Source organism: Sorex araneus, chromosome 2, assembly GCF_027595985.1.
Source record: "Sorex araneus isolate mSorAra2 chromosome 2, mSorAra2.pri, whole genome shotgun sequence".
Taxonomy (NCBI): domain Eukaryota; kingdom Metazoa; phylum Chordata; class Mammalia; order Eulipotyphla; family Soricidae; genus Sorex; species Sorex araneus.
Genome location: NC_073303.1, coordinates 320895190 through 320917811, shown reverse-complemented (window position 1 = coordinate 320917811; position 22622 = coordinate 320895190). Strand labels below are relative to the sequence as shown.

Here is a 22622-nt window from a genome sequence, read left to right as displayed (position 1 = left end):
AAAGAAGGTATACAGATTGCCTAATATGTGCTCATTCTCAATTCATGATCCCTTGAATGTCTCTAGGGACCAGAGATGAACCCAAAACAAAAACAAGAGAGAAAAGTGAATTTGCATATATGATTCAGATTTTTCCAGCTGTTTCATACCTGGTCAGGAAGTTGGAATGAATGACATTGGTGGTGCTATTGTTTAGGTATAGCAATTACCTTACATGTATGAATTCCTTACTTTGACCACTGACACTGCTCCTAACAAGGTGGCGGTAGATGGGTGGAGAGAGCTTAGTAAGCCAGAGATTGTGCTGTGCGTGCAGGAGGCCAGTGTTCTATCTCCAATGCCCTGTGTTTCCTCCAAGTACCAACAGGAGAGACCCACCCCTGAGCATTGAGCTTGGTGAGGCCTCTGAGTACTGCCAGATATGGCCCCAGGCTTCAAAACAAACAAATCATCATATAAAACATAATCTTTCCAGTTGGGAAATGTAAAGCAAGACTGTAAGTCAAGACTACACACGTATGCTTGTGTGTGTGTGTGTGTGTGTGTGTGTGTATGTGTGTGTGTGTGTGTGTGTGTTTGGATCACACCAGGCCGTGCTTGGGGGTTATTACTGGGTCTGCACTCAGGGGTCTGTCCTGGAAGACTTGAAGAACCTTACGGGGTGCTGGGGATCAAACCTGTTTGGTCCACACCCAAGACAAGCACCCTACCCACTGTACTATTGTTCCACTCCACAAAATTTTAAATTTATTTCTTAGTCTGAAATATTTTATGATCAAAAGTTAAAGAAGTCTTTAGTTCTTTCTTCCCGTCGTACCTGTGGAGAGCCTACCCACTGCCTTGAACACAGGCAGGAGCAGAGCCAGAGAGCAGGTTGTGGGTGGGGACTCACTGCGAAGAAGCTCCTGCCTAGTCTCTCTCAGGTGCTGACTAACACCTCCACCAGATGATTTACCAAGCTCTGTGCTCCCCTCCCAGTGGAGCCCTGGAGTGGGACATTCCTTCCGGAAATGGTGTTTGTACTTATATGGGAAGGAACAGAAATAGCCCCTGGAATCCAAGAACTAGCCAGTTGTCCTGGGCGACAAGGAAACTGTGAGGATAGCTGACAGCAGCCAGCAACCCATCTCCACATTGAGGCGTGTCCTCAGGAATAACCTCCAGAGACCTGTCATGGAGTGACAGACTCCGCCAAGGAATGGGTGGACATTGTCATAAATAGTTGCCAATTCCTACTCGGGGCAGGATGGGAGATGCTCAAGCTTCCTCCCTCTGCTGAGCACATGCAGGGGCCCGTCTCAGCACGAACACTGAGGGCTGAAGATAGGAACCAATAATTTTCTGTGAACTCAAGGAGCCCAGAGTCTTGAGTGCTCGTCCTTCCTCTTGTCAGTGGGATCTGCTCTGTAGGACTCTGCATCCTTGTGGGATAGGGACTACTCATGGCTGTTTCCTTTTTGATTTTAAGATCTGTTGAGACATTTCTCTGCCTCTGGGTCAAGGAAGGGCTCTTCACTGGCCTACTCCCTGCCAGACTGGTATGTCCACCACAGCAAGCCACCTACAGCTGCTCAGCGACAGTGAGTATCACTAGGTGCCACATTCCAGTTTACCTTTATAGAATAAAAAAGTTGGATTGAAATTTTAAGTATGCAATTAAGTACGCAATACGCAACTATAATACTAGTAGTCTGATGTTAAAGCTCCAGGTAGAATAGAAATATGAGAGCTCGAGGAAGAAGTAATGGGGTTTGCAGAATAGCAATAGAGACAGATCCAGTCTCGAAATATTTACATTTTTGCCAATGTGAAGTTGTAGATCTTGGAGATGAAAACATTGCTTCAAGTTTTGTTCTCTGTATCAGAACTCTGGTGATTCTACCTCTTATTAACAACATCTTGTCCCGAGGTCCTCTCTTCTTTAAAGAATATTAGAAATACAGGAAATATTCAGTTTCTATTATCATAGCTAATGATAAACCATTGTCCCTCATAATATTTGAAATAAATAAGGAATGTCTATGCCCAAGCATAAAGACACTAGTATTATGTATCACTCTTGGACTGAGAAGTCATATGAAAATCATATGACACTTGGAATCATATTTCTTATTTCTTGGAGATTGGGAAAGACTGATATTTCCACTTTGTCTCCTTATATTGCTGTCTCAGTAAGGCTCTGCCCATGCTCACATCATAAACCCATTTTCCAGATTCTTATCCCCCCATCTCTGGAGAACTGGTAGTCAGGGCTAACACAACTTGCCTCTGACCTTAGAATACCTAGGAGAGAAAGAAAATAGGCAAGCAGGATAGAATGCTACATAGAGCTCTGAAGGTTAAGGGCAGGGTGTTTTGGGGGACTGGCTTCTTTAAATCTCTCTTGGTTCTGTAGTTGTTTGATATCACCCAGACACAGGGGCTGAAAGATTTCCAACTTGTCTGTGACTTCCAGATTCTGTGTCTTCATGTTGTTCCCTGCAATCAGACAGTGCTTGCTAGTTCTTGGCCACAGGGGCTAGGGCACACTGACTGTCCCTTCTCATGTCACTTTTCTCCTCCCTGTCACAGTACCAAGTCCCATGTTGAGAGATAGAAAATACCACTTTCCACTCTTCTCTACATGGTCCTCAGTTCTGTAAACATCTTTAGGATTCTGCTCTGGGGTTTTTCTAGATACTCAGAGGGAAGCCTAAGTGCAAAAGTTCCAGCTTGGCATCAGTGATAATTGGTGAGCTAAACCAGAGTACTGCCTCATGGTTTTGGAATGATTCCTTTATTTTCTTTTTTTTAGTCCTCCTTTTGTTTGAGATTTTTTTCCTGCAATAGAGCACACAGGAAATGACAAATGGGAGGGCTCAAAGAAGACAGCCTTGCTGAGCTCTCCCTTAAGTGAACTGAGAAGGGTAGGAACCCAGTTTTCCATACTTATATCTCAAGTCAGGCCTGCCTGGAGCTTTTTCCCTGTGCCCAGTCTCATCCGCACACTTTCATTCCCAGTTTGTGCCATCTGCTCCCTGGCACCTGCGAGTATCACCTCCAGGATTCCTAGCTGCCTCCTCCGGGCCCTTCTGTCCAGTCCCTTCCAAGTGAACTGCCACCCACTCTTTGATTGTTTATCCCTGTTATTTCAGGTATTTCTTTTGAGGACTCCTGCCACCTCCCATCTGACTTGACTATTCTCCTTCCCCTCCTTCCTTTCCCCTTCCCCTGGTCTCTGCCATTCTTCTCTATTTTTCCTCTTTTCTCCCTCCTCTTCCCCCATCTCTCATGCCTCTCTTCTATTCTCCTTTCTTCTTCCCTCCCTGCCTTCCATCCCTGTGCTCCTGCTCCTGGAAGTATATCTTCTCCATTCCCTTCTTTCTACATGCTCCGAGTCCAGCCTACATTCATTGTTCTATGAAAATGAAATTCTGCCTTCCCCATCTTTGTTTTATGTTTTATTGGCCACCTTCCACCTACTTCTAGGCCTGAGTCTGGCCTCATCCTTCTGCCTTCTGTCAGGTTGCCTGGTGGGGGGCAGTGGCCAGTGTCAGCGAAAAGACCCTCTGCCTCGCTGCTCCCAGGAGCAGGTCTAGTTGGTTTCATTCCCAGTGTCTTGGAGTTCAGGTGTGCTGTAAATAGGAAAGCCATGGAAAGTCTTAATGCCACTAAATAATTACTACCTATGAAGGTAACAGTGACAGGTCTCATTCCCCTGACCCTGAAAGCAGCCTCCAATTGTTGGGAAAGATGAGTAAGGAGAGGCTGCTAAAATCTCAGGGCTGGAGAGAACAGATGACTGGTTAAAGAAATTATGGTACATCTACACAATGGAATACGATGCTGCTGTTAGAAAAGATGAAGTCATGACCTTTGCATATAAGTGGATCAACATGGAAAGTATCATGTTAAGTGAAATGAGTCAGAAAGAGAGAGATAGACATAGAAAGATTGCACTCATTTGTGGAATATAAAACAACAAGATTGGAGACTGGCACCAAAGAATAGTAGAGATAAGTACCAGGAGGTTGGCTCCAAGGCTTGGAAGCTGGCCTCACATGCTGGAGGAAGGGGCAGCTCAGATAGAGAAGGGAACACCAGGTAGAGCGTGGTTTGAGGACCCGCAGGGGATGGGAGATGCATGCTGAAAATAGACTATAAACCAAACATGATGGCCACTTAGTGCCTCTATTGCAAACCACAGCACCCAAAAGGAGAGAGAGAACAAAAGGGAATGCCCTCCCACAGAGGGGGGTGGGGCGGGGTGGGGGATGGGGTGGGAGTGTGGGAGGGATACTGGGATCATTGGTGGTGGAGAATGGGCACTGGTGGAGGGACGGGTACTCGAGCATTGTATGAATGAAACACAAGCACAAAAAGTTGTAAGTCTGTAAAAAATAAAAATTTAAAAAATAAAATCTCAGGGTTGGGACAAATGGAGATGTTACTGTTGCCTGCTCAAGTAAATCAATGAACAACGGGGGGCTAGAGTGATAGCATATCGGGTAGGGTGTTTGCCTTGCATGCGGCTGACCTGGGTTTGATTCCCAGCATCCCACATGGTCCCCCAGCACTGCCAGGAGTAATTCCTGAGTGCAGAGCCAAGAATAACCCCTGTGCATTGCTGGGTGTGACCTGAAAAGCAGAAAAAATAAAATTGATAAACAATGAGATGACAGTGATACAGTGATCAAATGTTATGTATAAAATCCTGTAACAGTCCTTTAACTCACAGTGCAAAACCTTATTTTTAAGAAAGTGCCATCATAGAAGCAGCTATGGGCGGGCAGCAAAAGGGGAGGGGCATTGGTGGAGGGCAGCAGACACTGGTGAGGTTGGAGCATTGTTGGAACATTGATTCATCATTTACCTGAAACCCAATGATGGCAGTGACTAAATTTAAAACAAAGACCACCTAACAGAAACAAAGTGGTATTATTACATGAAATCATGTGAAATGATTTAATATGGTAGTAGCACTGTAGCACTGTCGTCCCATTGCTCATCAATTTGCTTGAGCAGGCACCAGTAACGTCTCCATTGTGAGACTTGTTATTGTTTTTGGCATATCAGATATGCTACGGGTAGCTTGCCAGGCTCTGCCATGTGGGTGGGATACTCTTGGTAGCTTACCAGGCTCTCTGAAAGGGATGGAGGAATCGAACCTGGTATGGTAGTACATTATATTATTCTCCACAGAAAGCTATTAAATAACGTGAAATGTCATTTTACTGGATCATTAAATCATGTGAAATGTTTGACATTTCGAGAGACAAAGTAGGTTATGTTGCAGAAATATCTTTGTAAGTGTTTATGATTTAACATCACTAATAAATCACTGATTTCTGACTTAACATACTGACTCTGGGATAGCAGTCATGGAGAAGGCAAGTGTTTTCCTCCAGCAGAGCAAGGAGCTTGAGGGGGTCACTGGGGTCCTTAGGAGTCCGTGTGGGAAGAGGAGGGAGGGTAACGCCTAATACTGAAAGCAGAGACTGCGCGTCAGTTCTGATCTCTCACATCTCTTTCCTTTAGAATTCCTGCTGTCTCTATGCCAGATTATATGGTATATGAGGAGTTTAGCCCTGATAAGACCAATGGTACTTACGAGTCCAAAAGAGGTCCCTTCGATTTTGACATGAAGACGGTTTGGCAACGAGATGCTGATGAACTTGAGGAGAAAAAAAAGGTGATGGGAGCCATAATCCGTGTCTGCTATGCTTTGTTGCTTGCTCCCCGATTAAGCAAAGTCTTTGCCAGCTGCCAATATAGGTCTCCTGTTTGTCTGCCTGTATTTTAAATTGGGAACTACCGAAAGGCAAGCAGCCATGATAAAAATGTCTACTCTCCTTTTTATAACTCAAGTAAAATTACTTTTTGTTGCGCTTCAGGTGACTAATGCTTAACTAGAAAGGAATTCATATCCAGCATGCATAAAAATATATTTTATTTTATTTTATATGTATTTAAAACATGTATTATGTATGGTTTCTGAACACTTTCATTTTATTTAAATTATTAACTTATTTCAGTTATAATTTGGCTAGATACTCTTTGTATTGACAATAAAGAGACAATAGTGTTTCGTGCAATAAATAAGGGTTGTATTTGTGATGGCAGAGCTGCTGGCACCAAGATAGAAACCTAGTTATGTAGCTGTGGTTCAAAACAAGGAGCATCTCTAATTGTTAACTTTGGAGAGGTTATGATATCTGAATTTGAAACTTCATATCCCCGTGCCCAAGTCTACCCCTAAGGACTCCTTGTTGCCCTTGGGACTTTGGTAATCTGGTTAGCTTCGGTCATTGGCCCTGCTGATTTGACCCTGCTCTTTGTGAAAAGGCAACATTTACATTAAAATTAATGGTGCTTGGGGGGCTGGAATGATAGCACAGCGGGTAGGGCATTTGCCTTGCACTTGGCTGACCCAGGTTCAATTCCCAGCATCTCATATGGTCCCCCAAGCACTGCCAGGAGGAATTCCTGAGTGCAGAGCCAGGAGTAACCCCTGAGCATCACTGGGTGTGACTCCCAAAAAGCAAAAAATAAAATAAAATTGACGGTGCTTTAGTGATAATAAGAGAAAATCAAGAATGGTCTTCACTCCCAGAGGGAGACGTATTTCCCCCCCCCACATGTGCTAGTTGTTGCAGTGAGCTATGCCTGACTTCCGGGCCTCACCTCTCAGTAAGCTTGTTTGTGTTACACCTCCCAAATGTATGGTTTATTGGAGAACATAAGTAGTTGAATACCACAGAGGATGGCAATTGTTGATGATAGGTAGTATGGACTTTTTAAGGCAGTTTCACTGTCTAGCAGTGATTTTCCTTTTGATATGTATTTGTCTGATTCATGAAACTAATTTTAAAGATCAGTTGGTTATATTTAAGCAACTAAAAAGGGAACTTTCAATAAGTTATGAAACATTAACCAATCTAAAGTACAGATCTGGAGAAGCTTTGCAACAGGAGATTCTGTACCATCACAATTAAGAGGGGTTATTTAATAACCACTGACAAAAGCTATGCTTGTCTTCGTGCCGGGAGGGGGGCGTTGAGTGTTTCAGTCAGTCATAACCCCCTGATGCGTAGGTGCTCTGAGTTCAAGAGTGACTTCCGCTAGTGCTCAGGGTACTATATCAGGTGCCAGATATCCAACTGGAGTGGGATACAGACTAGGCAAACTCCTTACCCCCTGTATAATTTTTCTGGCTTCCCAAAGCTATGCTTGTGTTTAAACATGCTAAGAAAGCAGGAAGGAAAGAGGTTTTTATTTTAAAATGTAATAGATGAATATTTAAGCCAAAATATACATGAAATGGCTATATCCTATTTAGTTGTTCACCCCTAGGAAGGGCCCAGGATAGCCCTAAGACATCTTAATCACCATTTTGGTATTTTGCTAATGTAGAAACATCTATTGTGTAGAATGGTAGTTTGTTTTGGATGTGGGAGGGTGTGGCATTCTTTTAAAAAATATTTGTCTCTGTAACTCTGAAGATTTTTGCCACACTTCTCGAGTAGCAAATTTAATGTGAAAACATGCCATAACAAAATTGTACTAGAATTCTGTTGCTGGTGAATGTAAAGGGAGTTAGTGGGAAGAAGTGGTAGCATCCTGCCCCCCACTCCCCGTGATGTTGGCAGTGAAGTGCATGCCTGGGAGGTCAGGAGGATGAAGTTGCTATGAGCTTCTACACAAGATGTCCAGAAAACAGAGTCCTGCTGGCCTCAACAAGGCAGCGGTCATCTTACATTAGCAGCGCAGTGCCCAGCCCAGTGGTACTGGGGACCACCAGGGTCATACCCACTCATGCTCTGAGGCAGGCCCCAATATGGCGTGCCCCGTATTGAACTACATCCCCTGGAACTCAGGAGCAAGGCAGCCACTCTATCTCTCTGACCTGCTGTCCAGCACCCACACTTTGATTTTGAGACTTTCAGGAGTTCATTGCCAAGAGCTACCTGCATGCCTTCCTCATTCTGAAAGGCATTTATTCTCTTTCCTCCCCACACCCAGTTCTTCTGACCTCTTCAATTGACACTAGAGAGGATAGCTCTAGTGAATCTTATTTATTCTTTCAGAATTGCCATATTTTCTTACCTCAAGTGCTTGCAGTTTTCCTATAGCATTTTGAGGCAATTTTTTAAAATAAGATGTAATTTTTTAGACCTTTTATTGAACACTAGTCTACGCATTCTGACAAGTCCTTACATGCATAACCACCACAACCCTCCCTCCCCACAGTCAGATTTACAAGCTTCTTTGTTGTCACCTTCTCCTCCAGCCCACTGAGGCTTAAAGTTCTCTTTCAGATTCAGCACACATACCGGCAGGCCCCTTTCCTAAGGAGCCTTCTCTTTCCCATCTAGTTCCCAGCAACTTACTCAGCTCTTATTTTAGGACCTTACCTGCTTCATCATCCACATGTCTCTCATTTGCTGGGTCCTTTATTGTTGAATATTGAATATTGAATATTCAACATTCATATTGAATCAACATTCAATATTGAATATTCATATGGTCTGAATGTTCACTTTTGTTCACTTCCTGTGGCCATCTGATCACCATCCCATACCTTTTGGCTAAGTTATCTCTGCTCTGCTGTTCTCTCTTCTCTGAGTTCGTCTGTACTTTCCGAAGACATCCTTCCCCTACCACTCCTGTCCTGATTGTATCACCCATCTCAGATGCCACCCTCTCCCCTCTAATGACCTCATCCTCTGAATTTCTTTTTTTTTTGTTATCACTATGATTTGTAATACTATTAACAGTAGGGTTTCAAACACCAAACCCCCACCAGAGTGCCCATTTTCTTCTACCACTGCCCCAGTGTCCCACTGTGATCCTCCTATCTTATTCTTCCATCACCCCCCCGCCCCCCCCCGCCCGCCCCATGGTAATCTTCCTCCTAAGCATCAGTTCTCAGTTTCTGTTGCCTTTGGGCATTTGTTATTCCCTTACAATGTTTCCTTATATCCCACATTTGAAAGATCTTTCAAGATCGAGGTTGTACACACTTGTCCTTCACTGATAACTCTGGTGATGTTATGAGGGAGAAAGGGTACAGGATTTTCTTATCTGAGTGGGCAGCATGAAACCACACTTAAGAATCATACAAGAACAAGTCTTGAATCTCAGTGTCATTTCCTTTTTTTTGCTCTACCTTGGCATCCCACTAAGTGAAATAATCCAAGATATCTACATGGATGGCATCTCTCTGTGCCTCATGGTCTTCTTGCTGCTGGGCACTCCAGAAAGGCTGCTTGTCCTTCAGGCCTGACATGCCTATTTTTAGGGAGTAGGGAGCCCCCAGCCCCTATTTTTGTTTTTGTGCTCTATCTGGTGATGCCTGGGGCATATTCCTGGTACTCAGGGCTTATTCTAAGCTTAGATAGGGCACAGGGGACCATGTGAGGTGCTAGGGGTTGAACATGGTTCTGCAAAACAAGCACTTCCCTGTTGTATTACCTCTCTGGTTCCCTAGGGAGGCCATCAAAGTCTTAGTATTTCCCACTGTTAATATTTATCAGTGTTAATTCCTGCTGTTTCTTCCTGAGTAGATGTTATCTTGATCACAACTGTTTTTAAATTAGCAGTAGTCTCCTTTATACAACTATTGTGTCAGATAGGACCATATTTGAATCATATTTTGTTATGACTGTTCAATAGTAAACTAATGACCACACTGCAAGACCTGCCTTGATGTTTCATGCTTTGCTACTGTTTGCAAGTTTTCTTCTCTTTTGGTTTCTAAGCTACTGAATATCACTGGATCTGGGTTTTCTGTGTTTCTTTGCACAGGTGAAGCTGCCGGCCATTAACTCAAAGTATTCCAACAAAGTGGGGACCCCTGCAGGCCCCAGAGATGCTGCAGGAAGACTCTCCTTTCCTCCCATGTAAGTGACTGTGTAGAGCCAAGTCAGCCGCGATTGGGCTTGAGGCTCTACATACCCAAATGGTAATGGCCGTGACACAATAATAAGGTGACAGTAGTGACAGTGACAGCAACAACATGCTGTGCTAATTTCAGACTCAAGATTCTACTTTCCAACAACACATTTTGGAAATGTGACTGTTATTATAGCTCGCTACCGCCTATTCTACAGAGCGTGCTGGCCTAGACTTATTTCCCTCCCTTCCTTCTGGTTTCTGTGTTCTCTTTCCATCAGGTTCATGCCCCTGCTGCAACCCCCATTTTCCATGGGACTCCAATTTCTCCACCCAGCTGTTCACTTCAGCAGCTGTATCATACTTGAGGCCAACCTACAATATTTCACCCTCACAAAAACTCCTTGATCAACAGCATCCTTTCATGTTTTAAGTCACTTGTTTGTGTGCAGGCATGCTGCTCAGTCTGTAGGTTTCATGTCACTGAATCGTCCCCTCTGGTGTGAGCGAGTGCCTGCCCCCGCTGCACTCCTATCCCGAGCATAAAGCCCCTGAAATCACAGGTTTTGATTTCTTTATCTTTTCTTAAGTTTTAGCTTAGTGCTGACTTGATGCATTGATGGTCTAATTCTTCTAATAACTTTTCTTTTCCTGATGGAGAGAAATATAGTCCATTATTTATATAGTATGACATATTCCATGAGAACACAGTTCTAACTGGAAGGAAAAAAATCATACATCTACACAAATTTTCATATAAGCTGAGAGAAATCAAGGAAGGTAGCACATGTACCAGTAAGAATACCTTTGCATCTTTAAAACATGCTTTGTATATAGGGAGCCTGGATTTGACTTGGCACCACTAGGAGTGAATCCTGAACACAAAACTAGCCAAGAGTATTACTGATTTGTAAGTGGGGCTAAGAATAGGAGCTGCATGTTACCTGTTTGATTTATATCGTGCTGCTTCTACCCATTTACCTGTCTCTTCAGTGTGGGTTGTGAATGGAATATGTGGTCCCAGAGGTGAATGACAATGGGTGACAGAGCTGCGTGAGAATAAGCATAACTAGTCTTTAACATGAATGAGAAAGGACAACCCTGGGGAGCAGGAGGGTGACATTTTCTGAATTTGACCTTGAGAAATGATCATACACTATTCCCTTAGAGCTATTTTTCTAGATTAAACTTATTATTTAATTCATGATCAATATGTGATGCATTTTCTAGAACTCTTGTGGGCTAATACTAAAACCTCTGTACTTAAGATAACATTTTTCTCTTTTTGAGGCATGGTCAAAAACACAGTTCACCTACAAACTTTTCCAAACTTATTAGCAATGGTTATAAGGATGAGTGGTTACAGCAGCGATCTGATTCAGAAAAGCGAACCCCACAGACATCTAGGGCTGCGGCAGCATCATCTCAGCCCACACAAGATGCTGAGGAGAATCTAGATGAAGAACCAACCACAGACTCAAAGGTTCCTGAAGGCTCTGGGAAGGACCAAGGTAAAGCCACTCAAAAGTTATTCTCCTTGGAAGATATTTTCCTAAAAGCTTTTGTTCTTTGTGAAAGCACTGTTGACTTTTTCCTATAATGCGTAATCTAAGTGAGTAGGCAAAAAAACATATAAAAATAAAGCACTGGGTCTGCAGGTACTTATGAGGTTGAAATAAGATTTTTTATTAAATATTTTTTATTGAATCACTATGAGAAATGATCATATTATACTTCCTTCAGTTGAATGTCATAAAAATAAAATTTCAAGAACGGAACCAAGTATGTTCTAAACATATGTAATAGTTTTTTGAAAATGGAGGGAAATGGCTCAATGTGTTGTATTTTTAAGAGACAGTAATACATATATTTTTTCCTTTTCTTTTCTATTTGGTTTTGTGAATATACCCAGTAGTGCTTGGGAACTACACCCAACTACAACAGCTACACCCGACTGAGTTCTGAGGGGTCATTTCTAACAGTGCTCAGATACTTATTGGGGTGAAATATGGGTTTTATTTTATTAAAGATGTTTCTTTATTGAATCACTGTGAGATAAACCCTCACAAGCTGTTCATAATTAAGCTTTATTCGTATGGTATTCCAACATCCATCCCTCCACCAATGTACAATTCCTCCCTCTTTAATTAGATGAAGAAAAAAACTCATGATTTCTAATGGCTCCACTTTTATTTTAAACTTGTCATATTTTTTTTTTTTTTTTTTTTTGCTTTTTGGGTCACACCTGGCGATGCACAGGGGTTACTCCTGGCTCTGCACTCAGGAATTACTCCTGGCGGTGCTCAGGGGACCATATGGGATGCTGGGAATTGAACCCGGGTCGGCCGCGTGCAAGGCAAACGCCCTACCCGCTGTGCTATTGCTCCAGCCCCAAAACTTGTCATAAATTTTAATGTTTCACTTGGTATATCAAACAAATGATATAGTTAATAATGGGAATTTTAGCCTCCAGAATCCAAAAGATTCTGTTCTTCAATGCTTGGCCTTCTGTATTAACTCTGGTCCTCCTGTGAGGCAGCTTCACAAAGTAGCTCAATTACTTTGTTTATTTTTAAAAGATTTTATAGTTCAAAAGGAAATTGTTTCATTATTGGCCACATCTTAAAATTCGCTACAGAATTTTGCACAGTTATAAGTTCCCCTGCTTTCCAGTATATTAGTTTTGATGTTTACATCTAAAAGTGTGTGTCACAATAACAGGTAGAATTAGTCTTATTTTTATTCTTGAAATATAATTGAGCATTATACTTAATTTCTGTGACTCTTGTCCTTTTATTCCAATTAATTATTTAAGTCACCGTAATTCATAGTTACTTATAATTGAGTTTCAGGCTTGCAATGTGCCAGCACTAGTCCTATCACCAGGGCCAAGTTCCTTTCAATAGTGCTCCCATTTCCCTCCCACTCCCTCCTCCACCTCTCTATATGGCAATCAGGTGTTTCTTTTTTTTCTCTTTATTTTAGTGGACTGGAGCGATAGCGTAGTGGGTAGGGCGTTTGCCTTACATGGGGCTGACCCAGGTTTGATTCCTCTGTCCCTCTCGGAGAGCCTGGCAAGCTCCCGAAAGTATCCTGCCCGCACGGCAGAGTCTGGCAAGCTACCTGTGGCATATTCGATATGCCAAAAACAGTAACAACAAGTCTCACATTGGAGATGTTATTGGTGCTGCTTGAGCAAATCGATGAACAATGGAATGACAGTACAACTCTGTGGACCCTTGGATAGCTTATTTTTATTTCTGAGACTCCATTTTTCTGACTGAAGAGGAATAAAGAATGTTATGACTCTCCATGCATCTCTGGTGTTTTAGAAGTAGTACATCTGTTTATATTTTTCTGACTGCTTATAAGTGACAATGTGTAAATAGAGTGAGAAAGTATTACTATGGACTAGCACCTTGCCCACTTTCCCACAGTCCTTTGGATAGGCAACAAGTTTGTAATTTATGTTGTTAAACAGTATAGTTTATATGAGAGGGGATGTTGGCCCACACTGGCAAGATTCAGGAGCTACTCCCTATTCTGTGCTCAGGAATTGCTCCCAGCAGCTTTCAAGGGGACTGTGTCCTGTAGGAAGGAATCAGAGTCTGCTGCGTGTAAGACAAGCATCTTCATACTTCACCATTTCTCTAGTTCTAACCGTGCACTTTTAAAAAACTTTATTATGTGAGTTGTGTTCTGTGATTTTTATATTTAGTAATATAGCCTTTTAATATAATTAATCATTAAAAGTACTGAATCTTTTAGTAGTTTATTTCATTAAATAAATCTTCTGTATTTGTTCTTTATTACAGAGTCTTCTTCTCCAAGTGAGTACTCATAAGGAAACTGACCTGCATCCAAACAGAAAAATGCTCCTGCATAAAAAAAAAATGAACAGATTTAAAAAAACTGAAAGAGAGCTTCCTGCTGCTATCACATCTCTTTCCAAATGGAATATATTCTATTTTAAAATCTGGTTCTAGCTACACTTTTTAAAGAAAGTCAAAAGATCTAGAATTAGTTTCAGGCTTAGAAAGGGACCACTTACATTGTGACAAATTTAAGGATACTTTTTTTTTTCTTTTTGGGTCACACCCGGCGATGCACAGGAGTTACTTCTGGCTCATGCACTCAGGAATTACTCCTGGCGGTGCTCAGGGGACCATATGGGATGCTGGGATTTGAACCCAGGTTGGCCACGTGCAAGGCAAATGCCCTACCCGATATGCTATCACTCCAGCCCCAAGGATACTTTTATTCTTTGCATGTATTATACATGATAAGATACTTGGAAGCCATGTTAACAGATAGTAAGGCATTTTAGTTTGTGGTTCAGAGATACACATTTATTATATCCCAGTTTAGAGGTATAGATTTAAGGAATGGAAGAGAGAAATGCAGGACTGAGGGAGCACCTAAATTGAACATAAAAATACAACAGGCATAAGGGCTTACCTATGAAGGCACTGCAGTCTCTCAGCGTTGTGCTAGAACATGGTTTTAATTAGATAGAACTGACTGAACCGCTAAGAAAAGTTATGATCTCATCAAGGTGCTATCATTTGACATTAGTAAAACATTTGCAAATGTTTTAAATGGAAATAAATAATTACATGTTTTAAATTAGTAGCAAGACCTGCTTAATATTGAAAGAGCATTTTAGCCATTCCCAACTAATGGAAAATGAAGTAGTAAGTTTTGGGGTTGCAGGAAGGCCCAGCATTTGATGCAGTGGCCCTGCAGGTCTGCTGCTGTAGCTAAGGTATTCCTGAGAAAATCTGGTGCCTTGCCCTCTCTGGGCCCAAGTTTGAGGCACTCTATGCTCTCTTTCTATATATATTTCTTCTCTTGTACAATTTGAATTAGAAATAAGAAAAATGATTAGGGTGGGCCTTTGCCTTCAGCCTTTTCCAGTTTCCTACTTTGGAGAGCACTCAGGAAACTCTGAGAACCTGCCACCTTAACGTCTGCATCTTCTCAACCTTCGTCAATGTTCCTTTCCCTCCTGGAGACACAGACGTTTTTGTTGTTGCTTTTCCTTACTGAAAACGTTACTGCCATTGCCAAAGTCTTTTGCATGTCAGAAAGCTGCCTTCGGATAACTTTACAGTATTGCACTTTGAGTCAATATTAATGAAAGTCCTCTTGGCTTTTGAGAAATGTGCGATCATATTAGACTAAATATCCTCCTTTCAGTTGTCCATGCCTAGGCAGTGCTAATATTATTAGTTCAGCCCAACACACTAAAGTCAACCACCCCCACCCTGTGCAAGCTGTCTCAGACCTTTGCATGTCTCCAGTGGGCACTCTGTTCTTGTCTTTGAAGGTTTGTGTAATTTGTGCCTGTGGGCAAGAGTGTGCATGTGAATTTTACATAGACTTCAGGAATAATATTCAGAAGTAGGGGCTTGCTTTACTATTTGTGTTTGGTACCACTGGATGTTCAGCGGCTCAGTGCTTGGGGGGTCACTCCCGAGGGTGCTCCAGGCACTGCCGTGCTGCCGTAAACTCAGGCTTCTGGCATGCAAAGCGTTTGCTTCTGTCTACTTTTGAGCTATTGCTCCAGATCAATATATGTTTTTCTTCATTTTGTGTTCATACCAATAGTCTGAGGAAGCCAAAAGTCTACATGCTTCCAGTAATAAAATAAATCCTGGGCATGTAATGTACAATAGGGAGGGGGACTATAGTACTATGTCACATATTTGAAAGTTGCTAAAAAAGTGTATCTTAAAAGTTCTAATCACTGTGGCCCAGAGACAGTACAGAGGATAAGGTATGTGCCTTGCCTTGACCTGGATTTGATCCCCAGAGCAACATATGTTCCTCTGAGCACTGCCAGGAGTTATCCCTGGGCACAGAGCCAGGAGTAAACCTGGGAACCTCCAGGTATGGTCTAAAAAAACAAAACAAAAGAAGTTCTTATCACAGGGAGAAAAATTCTATGGTAATGGATATTAACTAGATGTTATTATCTCACTGTAGATACAAATATCAAAGTATTATGGTGTACTCCTGAAAGCAATGTCAATTATGCCCTGAGAAAATAAATATAATTAATGAATTATATTTTTAATTTTTGTTTTTAGTTATATTTTTAATTTATAAGTATATCTTTATGTCTTTCACTGTGTAATCCTGAGTTTACTTTGCATTGCAGGTCGATCAGCTCCCTCGTCTGCATCAACACCAGCAGAGCTCAAATAAACCCCAACTAAATCTGCATGCAGGGTCATTTTCTAATGGCTAGATTTGATCCAACTTTTTGCAGTTCTATTTATAAAACATATTTTATTAACACGGATACTTATGAATTTATCTTATAGAAGATTTTATGATACAAGTGTTGGGTTTTGATTTCTTGCATGTCTTTTTGCTTTGTTTTGCTTTTTGAGCTGCAACCCTGGCAGTGTTTCTGGCTGACTGCCGGTGATGCACTCAGGGATCCCTCCTGGCAGGGAATGGGGGAGCATTTGGGATGCCAGGGACTGAGCCTGGTAGGCCACAAGGAAGGCAAGTGATTCCGGCTGTGCTATTGCTCCAGCCCAATCTTTTGCATTTCTTTAGGATATTAAGTATCCTAAAGAAATGCAGCCTTTGGGGACTGCAGTACCTTGCTGGCCTGCCAATGGCTTCACGTATCCGAATCAATCACTTTTTCCCTTCATTTGACATTGACTTCTATGTGTGTGCCTCCATTGGTGGCATTTGTATCAAAATCAGTTTTTTAGACTATTTCTAAGAGAAACAGAACACACTTTAAACCTTTTTCCATTATTTGGGTTTATAATCTTTGTAGGTGCAATTTTTGTTACAAAAACTTAATTCCAGAATTATTGCGGCACAGTTTATATTATGACAAAGATGAATTTATTATGTCTTGAAGTTTGATCATTTACTAATAAAAGATAGCATTGGCTAATTTATTTTTGCTAATTATTTTATATAAACTAAATGACAGTAAGCATTTATTTTGCATATGATAAGACATGTTTAATATTTAACTCAGTAGTTCTTTATATAATGAGACTAAATTATCTCATTTAATAAATTTTGTTATTCACCATATCAAAATATATAGTATTTAGCATTAAAACATAATTTGCATATTGTACACTCAATTCTCTAATAAAATTTTTCTTTGGATGGTTTCAGAATTCAATTTTAATATCTTTCTCAATTAACTTATTATGCACTTGCTTATATAAAAGATAAAAGTTTAAATTAGTTTTTTAAATGCTATTTCAAAAACAAATTAGTTTTTATAAGTCAGATATTTTGAGCAGATAAATCTATATTATTTGTGATCGAACTGATAGCATATGGGAGAATGTATGCAGTGTGAAAAAGGGCATATGTTGAATAAAAAGATATTTCATTATAGAAAGAAGTGCTTTTTCCCCTTCTTTTCTCTGTTTCCCTCCTCTTCCTTTCTTCACCTCAATTCCTACCTCCCTCTTAGTTGAGGGTATTTTCAATAATCTCATCCTTTTGAAAAAACCTTCAAGGACGGGTATCAGTAGATTACAATTTTATTATTTTTAATGGATTCTGGTCTTGGTTTTGGGTGCACAGCCAGCTGTGCTGAGTCTTACTCCTGGCTCTGTGCTCGGGGACCAATCATGGATTGCTCAGGGGAACATATATAGTACAAGTAATCAAACTGCAAGCTGTGTGCAAGGCCTACCCACTAGACTAGTTATCTAAATAACTATTTTTTTTGAAACTATGAAGTACCGGAAATTCATGATTTAGGGAAAGGACAGCAAATAAATGCCCGTGGTCAAAGTTTGGTTCCACCTAGGACAGCCAGAGTTCATTACTGGAAAAGCCAATCGTGCAGCTGACTTTCCTATTGGTAAAATGCAACAATCAAATATCTGAAAAGAACTGGAAAATCGTCATCAAAATTATCTTTCTTAAATAGATTTATTACAGGATTAAAAAGTTGCAAGACCATGGGGCCTGGGAGATAGCACACAGGGCTGGGGCACATGTGCTTACATGCTTTGCATGTAGTAGGCCTAACTCTGATCCCTGGGACATGCCTGAGCATCACTGAATGTGGCTTTCAAAGTGAAACTTAATACACATATATCATATTTTATATAGTACACATATTGGGAGATAATATATAAATTGTAAGTTTAAGATTTTAAAAATATTTAAAGGGTTGGAGAAAATACTGAGATTAAAGTGCTTCCTTCCATCCAGCTCTCTGATTTGACCGTGAGAATCACCTGTAGTCCCCCAAGCATCATCAGGAGCAATCCCTGAGCCTATCTGGGTGAGGCCCCAAATACCAACTTCCTTCCAAACTTGATTAATTTAAAGAAAATCTTTTAAAATAATGATATATGAGTTTTATACCGTGTATGAATACATGAACAATCTTCTAATGTTCTGACATTTCTGTAGAAGGGATGTGGCAACTTTGGCTCAACTTCAGTTTAATGTGAGTTTATTTTCTCCTCTACAAAATGAAATATTTCTTTTCCAAGAATGGTTGTGGACACTAGTCAGGATAAGGTTTAACAAAGTTCTTAACATAATGCCTGACAAATATGTGGTACTCAGTCATTGTCTCAAATAGTCTTCAGAATACTAAGACTCAATTATAATGGCTAAATTTCTCATGAAGGAGGCACATGTAGAAAAACTAATACCATTGGCTTAAATGTTTTGCCATAACTTAGTGGGGGAGGGTGTCTCATTTTCTTCCACAATCATAGCTGGGATCACTTGTATCACTTGTCACTTGTCATCCCTTTGTTTATCGATTTGCTCGAGTGGGTATCAGTAACATCTCCATTCATCCCTGTCACATGCTAGTGTAGCCCAATAGTGTCTAGTCACTCTAGGAACACGAAGAACCTCAAACTGTTCTTGAAGTCTGGGTCTTGAAGTCTGACCATCTCATAGGTGGACGGCCATGTGTTCTTTTGACATTCTGTGGAATCCAGTTGGTAATAGCTCTAGTCCAGCGGTCATCTCCAAATCGCATTACATGTCTGGCCCATCTGATTTTCGACGCCTTGGTAAACGAGACAACGTCCCTGATTCTCAATCATTGATGGAGGTTGGAACTCCAGATTCCTTCTCTCACTTGAGTGAAACATAATATCCCAAGAATAGCTTTTTTGATTCCTCTTTGGGATACCTGAGTCTCGTTCTCATCCTGTTTGCATAGGGCCCAGGTTCTGAGGCGTATGCCAGTGCAGGAAGAACGATGGAGTTGAAAAGATATGCCTGGACCCGGAGGTTCTTCATCCTCTTAACCACTTCTTCGATGCGCTTGAAGGCGTTCCATGCTGTTCTCTTCCTTCTGCGCAGTTCAGGTACCAGGACATTTCTAATGATAAGTTTTCGACCTAGGTACACATAACTGCTGCATTCGGAAATGTTGGTTCCATTGAGAGCAAATGGAATGTCAGGTACTAGTCTGGTTCTTATGAACATTGTCTTCGTGAGATTCAGCTGCAGTCTGACCTTTCCACATGCATGGTAGATGTCGGCCAGCATTCATACTGCTTGGCTAATGTTTGGCTCATAAAAGAGAACGATGTCATCAGTGAAGCGGACCTGATGTAGTTGCCGACCATCTATCTTCATTCTGTTCCTTCCTGTTCCAGTCATTGCATGATGTTCTCGAGGGTGGCACTGAAGAGTTTCAGTGAAATGATATCACCTTACCAAACCTCTCTCTTTACATCGATGATCACTTCTTTGTAGAATGGTGAGATCCTGGTGGTGAATCCGTAATAAAGCTCATGGAGGATCCTGATGTATTGAGTTTGAACGCTCTGTTTGGCTAGGGCTTTGATAACCGCTTCAGTCTCAACAGAATCAAAGGCCTTCTTTAAATCAATGAACGTTAGACAGAGCGGCACCTTGAACTCTTGTGAAACCTCAATGAGCTCGGTCACTGCGTGGATATAGTTGATTATGCTGAATCCTTTTTGGAACCCTGCTTGCTCGCATGGTTGTCCTCCATGTAGTGTTCTACCAATCCTATTCAGGATGACTTGAATGAATAACTTATAGACGAAGGACAACAGACAGATTGGGCCATAGTTGCCAATGTCGTGAATGTCTCCCTTCTTGTACAACAGGACTGTCCTGCTAGTTTTCCATTGGGATGGAACCTTGCATTCAGACAGGTAGTGTGTGAAGAGCTGTGCCAGTGTATTGACGAGTGCTGGCTGCAGATTCTTCAGGTGTTTGGGTCTGACCTTGTCTGGACTGGGTGTTGTATGCTTCTTTACAGATGAAATGGCTTGTTGGATTTCAGAAGGGAGAACACTGGAAATGACATATCCATCCTGCGGAATTTAGTATGTGGGCAGGTGGATGCAGCTATCAAAGAGATCCGAGTAGAAGTCGTGGATAACCCTTTTCGTTGTCCTTCTGAAAGATGTATAGATCCATCAGAATGTTGCAGGGCAGTCATCTTGGTCTTAAGGTTGGCAAAGGACAGGCAGGCATTGTGAATACTTTTCCCAGCTTCTGCCAAATCGGCCAACATTTCTGCTCTTTTCTCTTTGAGGTCTTCCTTTATCACTTCTCTGCATAGCTTTGCAAGCTCCGACGTTAGCTTGTGATTGCCAATGCCTGAGGCTTGTGCCAAACCACGTTGGCGAATGAGCTCGAGAGTTTCCGAAGACAGGCATCTTTTTGTGGCTTTCTCTTTCTTGGTGTTCCTTGCAAAATTGTGGAGGTGCTGAACTAGTCAATCATATTCCTTGTTGGTGTTGTCAACAATGGCATCTTCCCATATTGCTACAGTAGTGCCAAAGAGCTCCGAGTTGGTGGTTGTTCTGGGAGTTCTCTTAAACTTTGCAGCCCTTTCTCCCTGCTGCATAAAGTAGAATTTCGCATGAAGGAGGTGGTGCTCTGGTCCTGTTTGTAATTTTGGGACAACAGCAACATTAGTCAGGTAAAACCATAGATTGAATATGATATGGTCAATTTCAGGTGGAACTGTCCACTGGGAGATTCCCATGTCCAACATTTAGATTCGATCTTCTGGAACTGTGAGTTACCACGGATGGTCTTGGTCAATACAATGAACTCAGACAGTCTCTCACCCTGTATGTTTCATTCTAGGTCACGGATCCCAATGTGGAGTTCTTCAGGTCATTAAAACCTTGGCATTAAAAGCACCGACAATGACCTTGTAGAAGGTGTGGTCTTTATAGAACTTCTTCAGCTCCATGTAGAGCTTCTCAATTTCTTCTTCATTGTAGTTGGATATTGGTGCGTAGATGAAGAAGATAGAAACTGCGAACTATGAGCCACATCTATTCAAACGTAAGCGTCCATGCTGGGGTGATAGCATAGCAGGTAGGACATTTGCCTTGCACACAGCTGACCCGGGCTCAATTCCCAGCATCCCATATGGTCCCCTGAGCACTTCTAGGAGTAATTCCTGAGTGCAGAGCCAGAAATAACCCCTGTGCTTCGCCAGATATGACCCAAAAAGCAAAAAAAAAAAAGTACTCATCCGATTTGGGTTGTTAGGCATTTGAATGAATCAATGCTCATGGCCAAATTCATGTTGACGAGGACACTGAGACCACCGACACCTCTGCAGTCGCATGTTTCGAGGAACAGTTCTTCTCCAGTGTCGAAAATGGTGTGATGCGATCGATGCCTTCTCGTCTCAGCCAATCCATTGATGTCATACTTGATCTTCTGTGCTTGCACCATTAGGTCCTCAATGGATGCTTCTGATGACAGCGTACGTATATTAAAAGTGCAGACATCCGCCCAGAGATGAACCGAGAGCTGCGGCACGAGAAGCAGAGCCTCCGCGCCTATTGACTGTGATCCTGAGGTCTCCTAACCCATTTTGGCACCAGAGCGGATTCTTGCAGCCATCCATTTTGACTGTGATCTGAGCTAAAATAAGTCTTCACTCTTACCAATGAAGAGAAATTATTAGATGATGCCTATTCAGCAGGCCTGATTGTTGGGGAAGATTTCCAATCAATAATAGTGAGTTCTGTATGGAAATATGAAATGTACTCAATATATAGGGAATAATGGGAATATCATTAGCTACTTAGATGGGGGGTGGGGTGGGAGGGGGATGTATTGGGGTTCTTGGTGGTGGAACGGGTGCACTGGTGAAGGGATGGTGGTTTAATCAGTATTTGACTGTGACTTAAACCTGAAAGCTTTGTATTTTTTTGTTTCACGGTGGTTCAATAAAATATTTCTTTAAGAAAGAAAAAAAAAGAAAAAAAAAACTAAAAGTGCAGACAGTCATTTCAGTCTTTCTTCATTTTGGCAGCCTAGTTCAACCCTGAGATTTTAGCAGCCTCTCATTGCTCTCCTTCTCAATGCTGCTGTATTGGGGGCTCTTCCAGGTCAGGGGTATGAGGCCCATTTTTGTTACTGTTTTTGGCATATGGAATATGTCACGGGTAGCTTACCAGGCTCTGCCAGGCTCTGCTGTGCAGGTGGCATGTAGGGAGGTGGCCCTCTTCCTACTCATCACATATCTAGATAGATAGATAGATAGATAGATAGATAGATAGATAGATAGATAGATAGATAGATAGATAGATGATAGCTGGGATAGCTGCTCTAATTCCTAAGTTTTATTTCTACTTGTGTGAGTATATGTGGGGGTGGGAGATGGAGGGAGGAGTACACCTGGTGGTGCTCACGGCCAACTCTTGCTTGGTTCTATACTCAGGGATTACTACTGGCAGTGATGCGGGAGCATTATATAGTGCTGA

At 41.7% G+C, this 22622-nt stretch overlaps 1 protein-coding gene across 6 annotated transcripts in view; it reads left to right on the top strand.

Moving 5' to 3' along the window:
- C2H7orf57 (chromosome 2 C7orf57 homolog) overlaps positions 1-21920 on the top strand; it is a 28120-nt gene extending 6200 nt beyond the window's left edge. For 3 of the 6 annotated variants that reach the window (XM_055129193.1, XM_055129194.1, XM_055129195.1), the window contains exons 4-9: positions 1469-1580; positions 5518-5671; positions 9787-9881; positions 11164-11384; positions 13689-13703; positions 16037-21920. In XM_055129193.1, the coding sequence (XP_054985168.1) occupies positions 1469-1580; positions 5518-5671; positions 9787-9881; positions 11164-11384; positions 13689-13703; positions 16037-16083 (644 nt within the window). In that variant the 3' untranslated portion in view covers positions 16084-21920. The remainder of the gene's footprint in view (positions 1-1468; positions 1581-5517; positions 5672-9786; positions 9882-11163; positions 11385-13688; positions 13704-16036) is intronic. The other 3 variants (XR_008628669.1, XR_008628670.1, XM_055129196.1) reach the window with 3 other exon arrangements.
- The last annotated feature ends 702 nt before the right edge of the window (positions 21921-22622 follow it).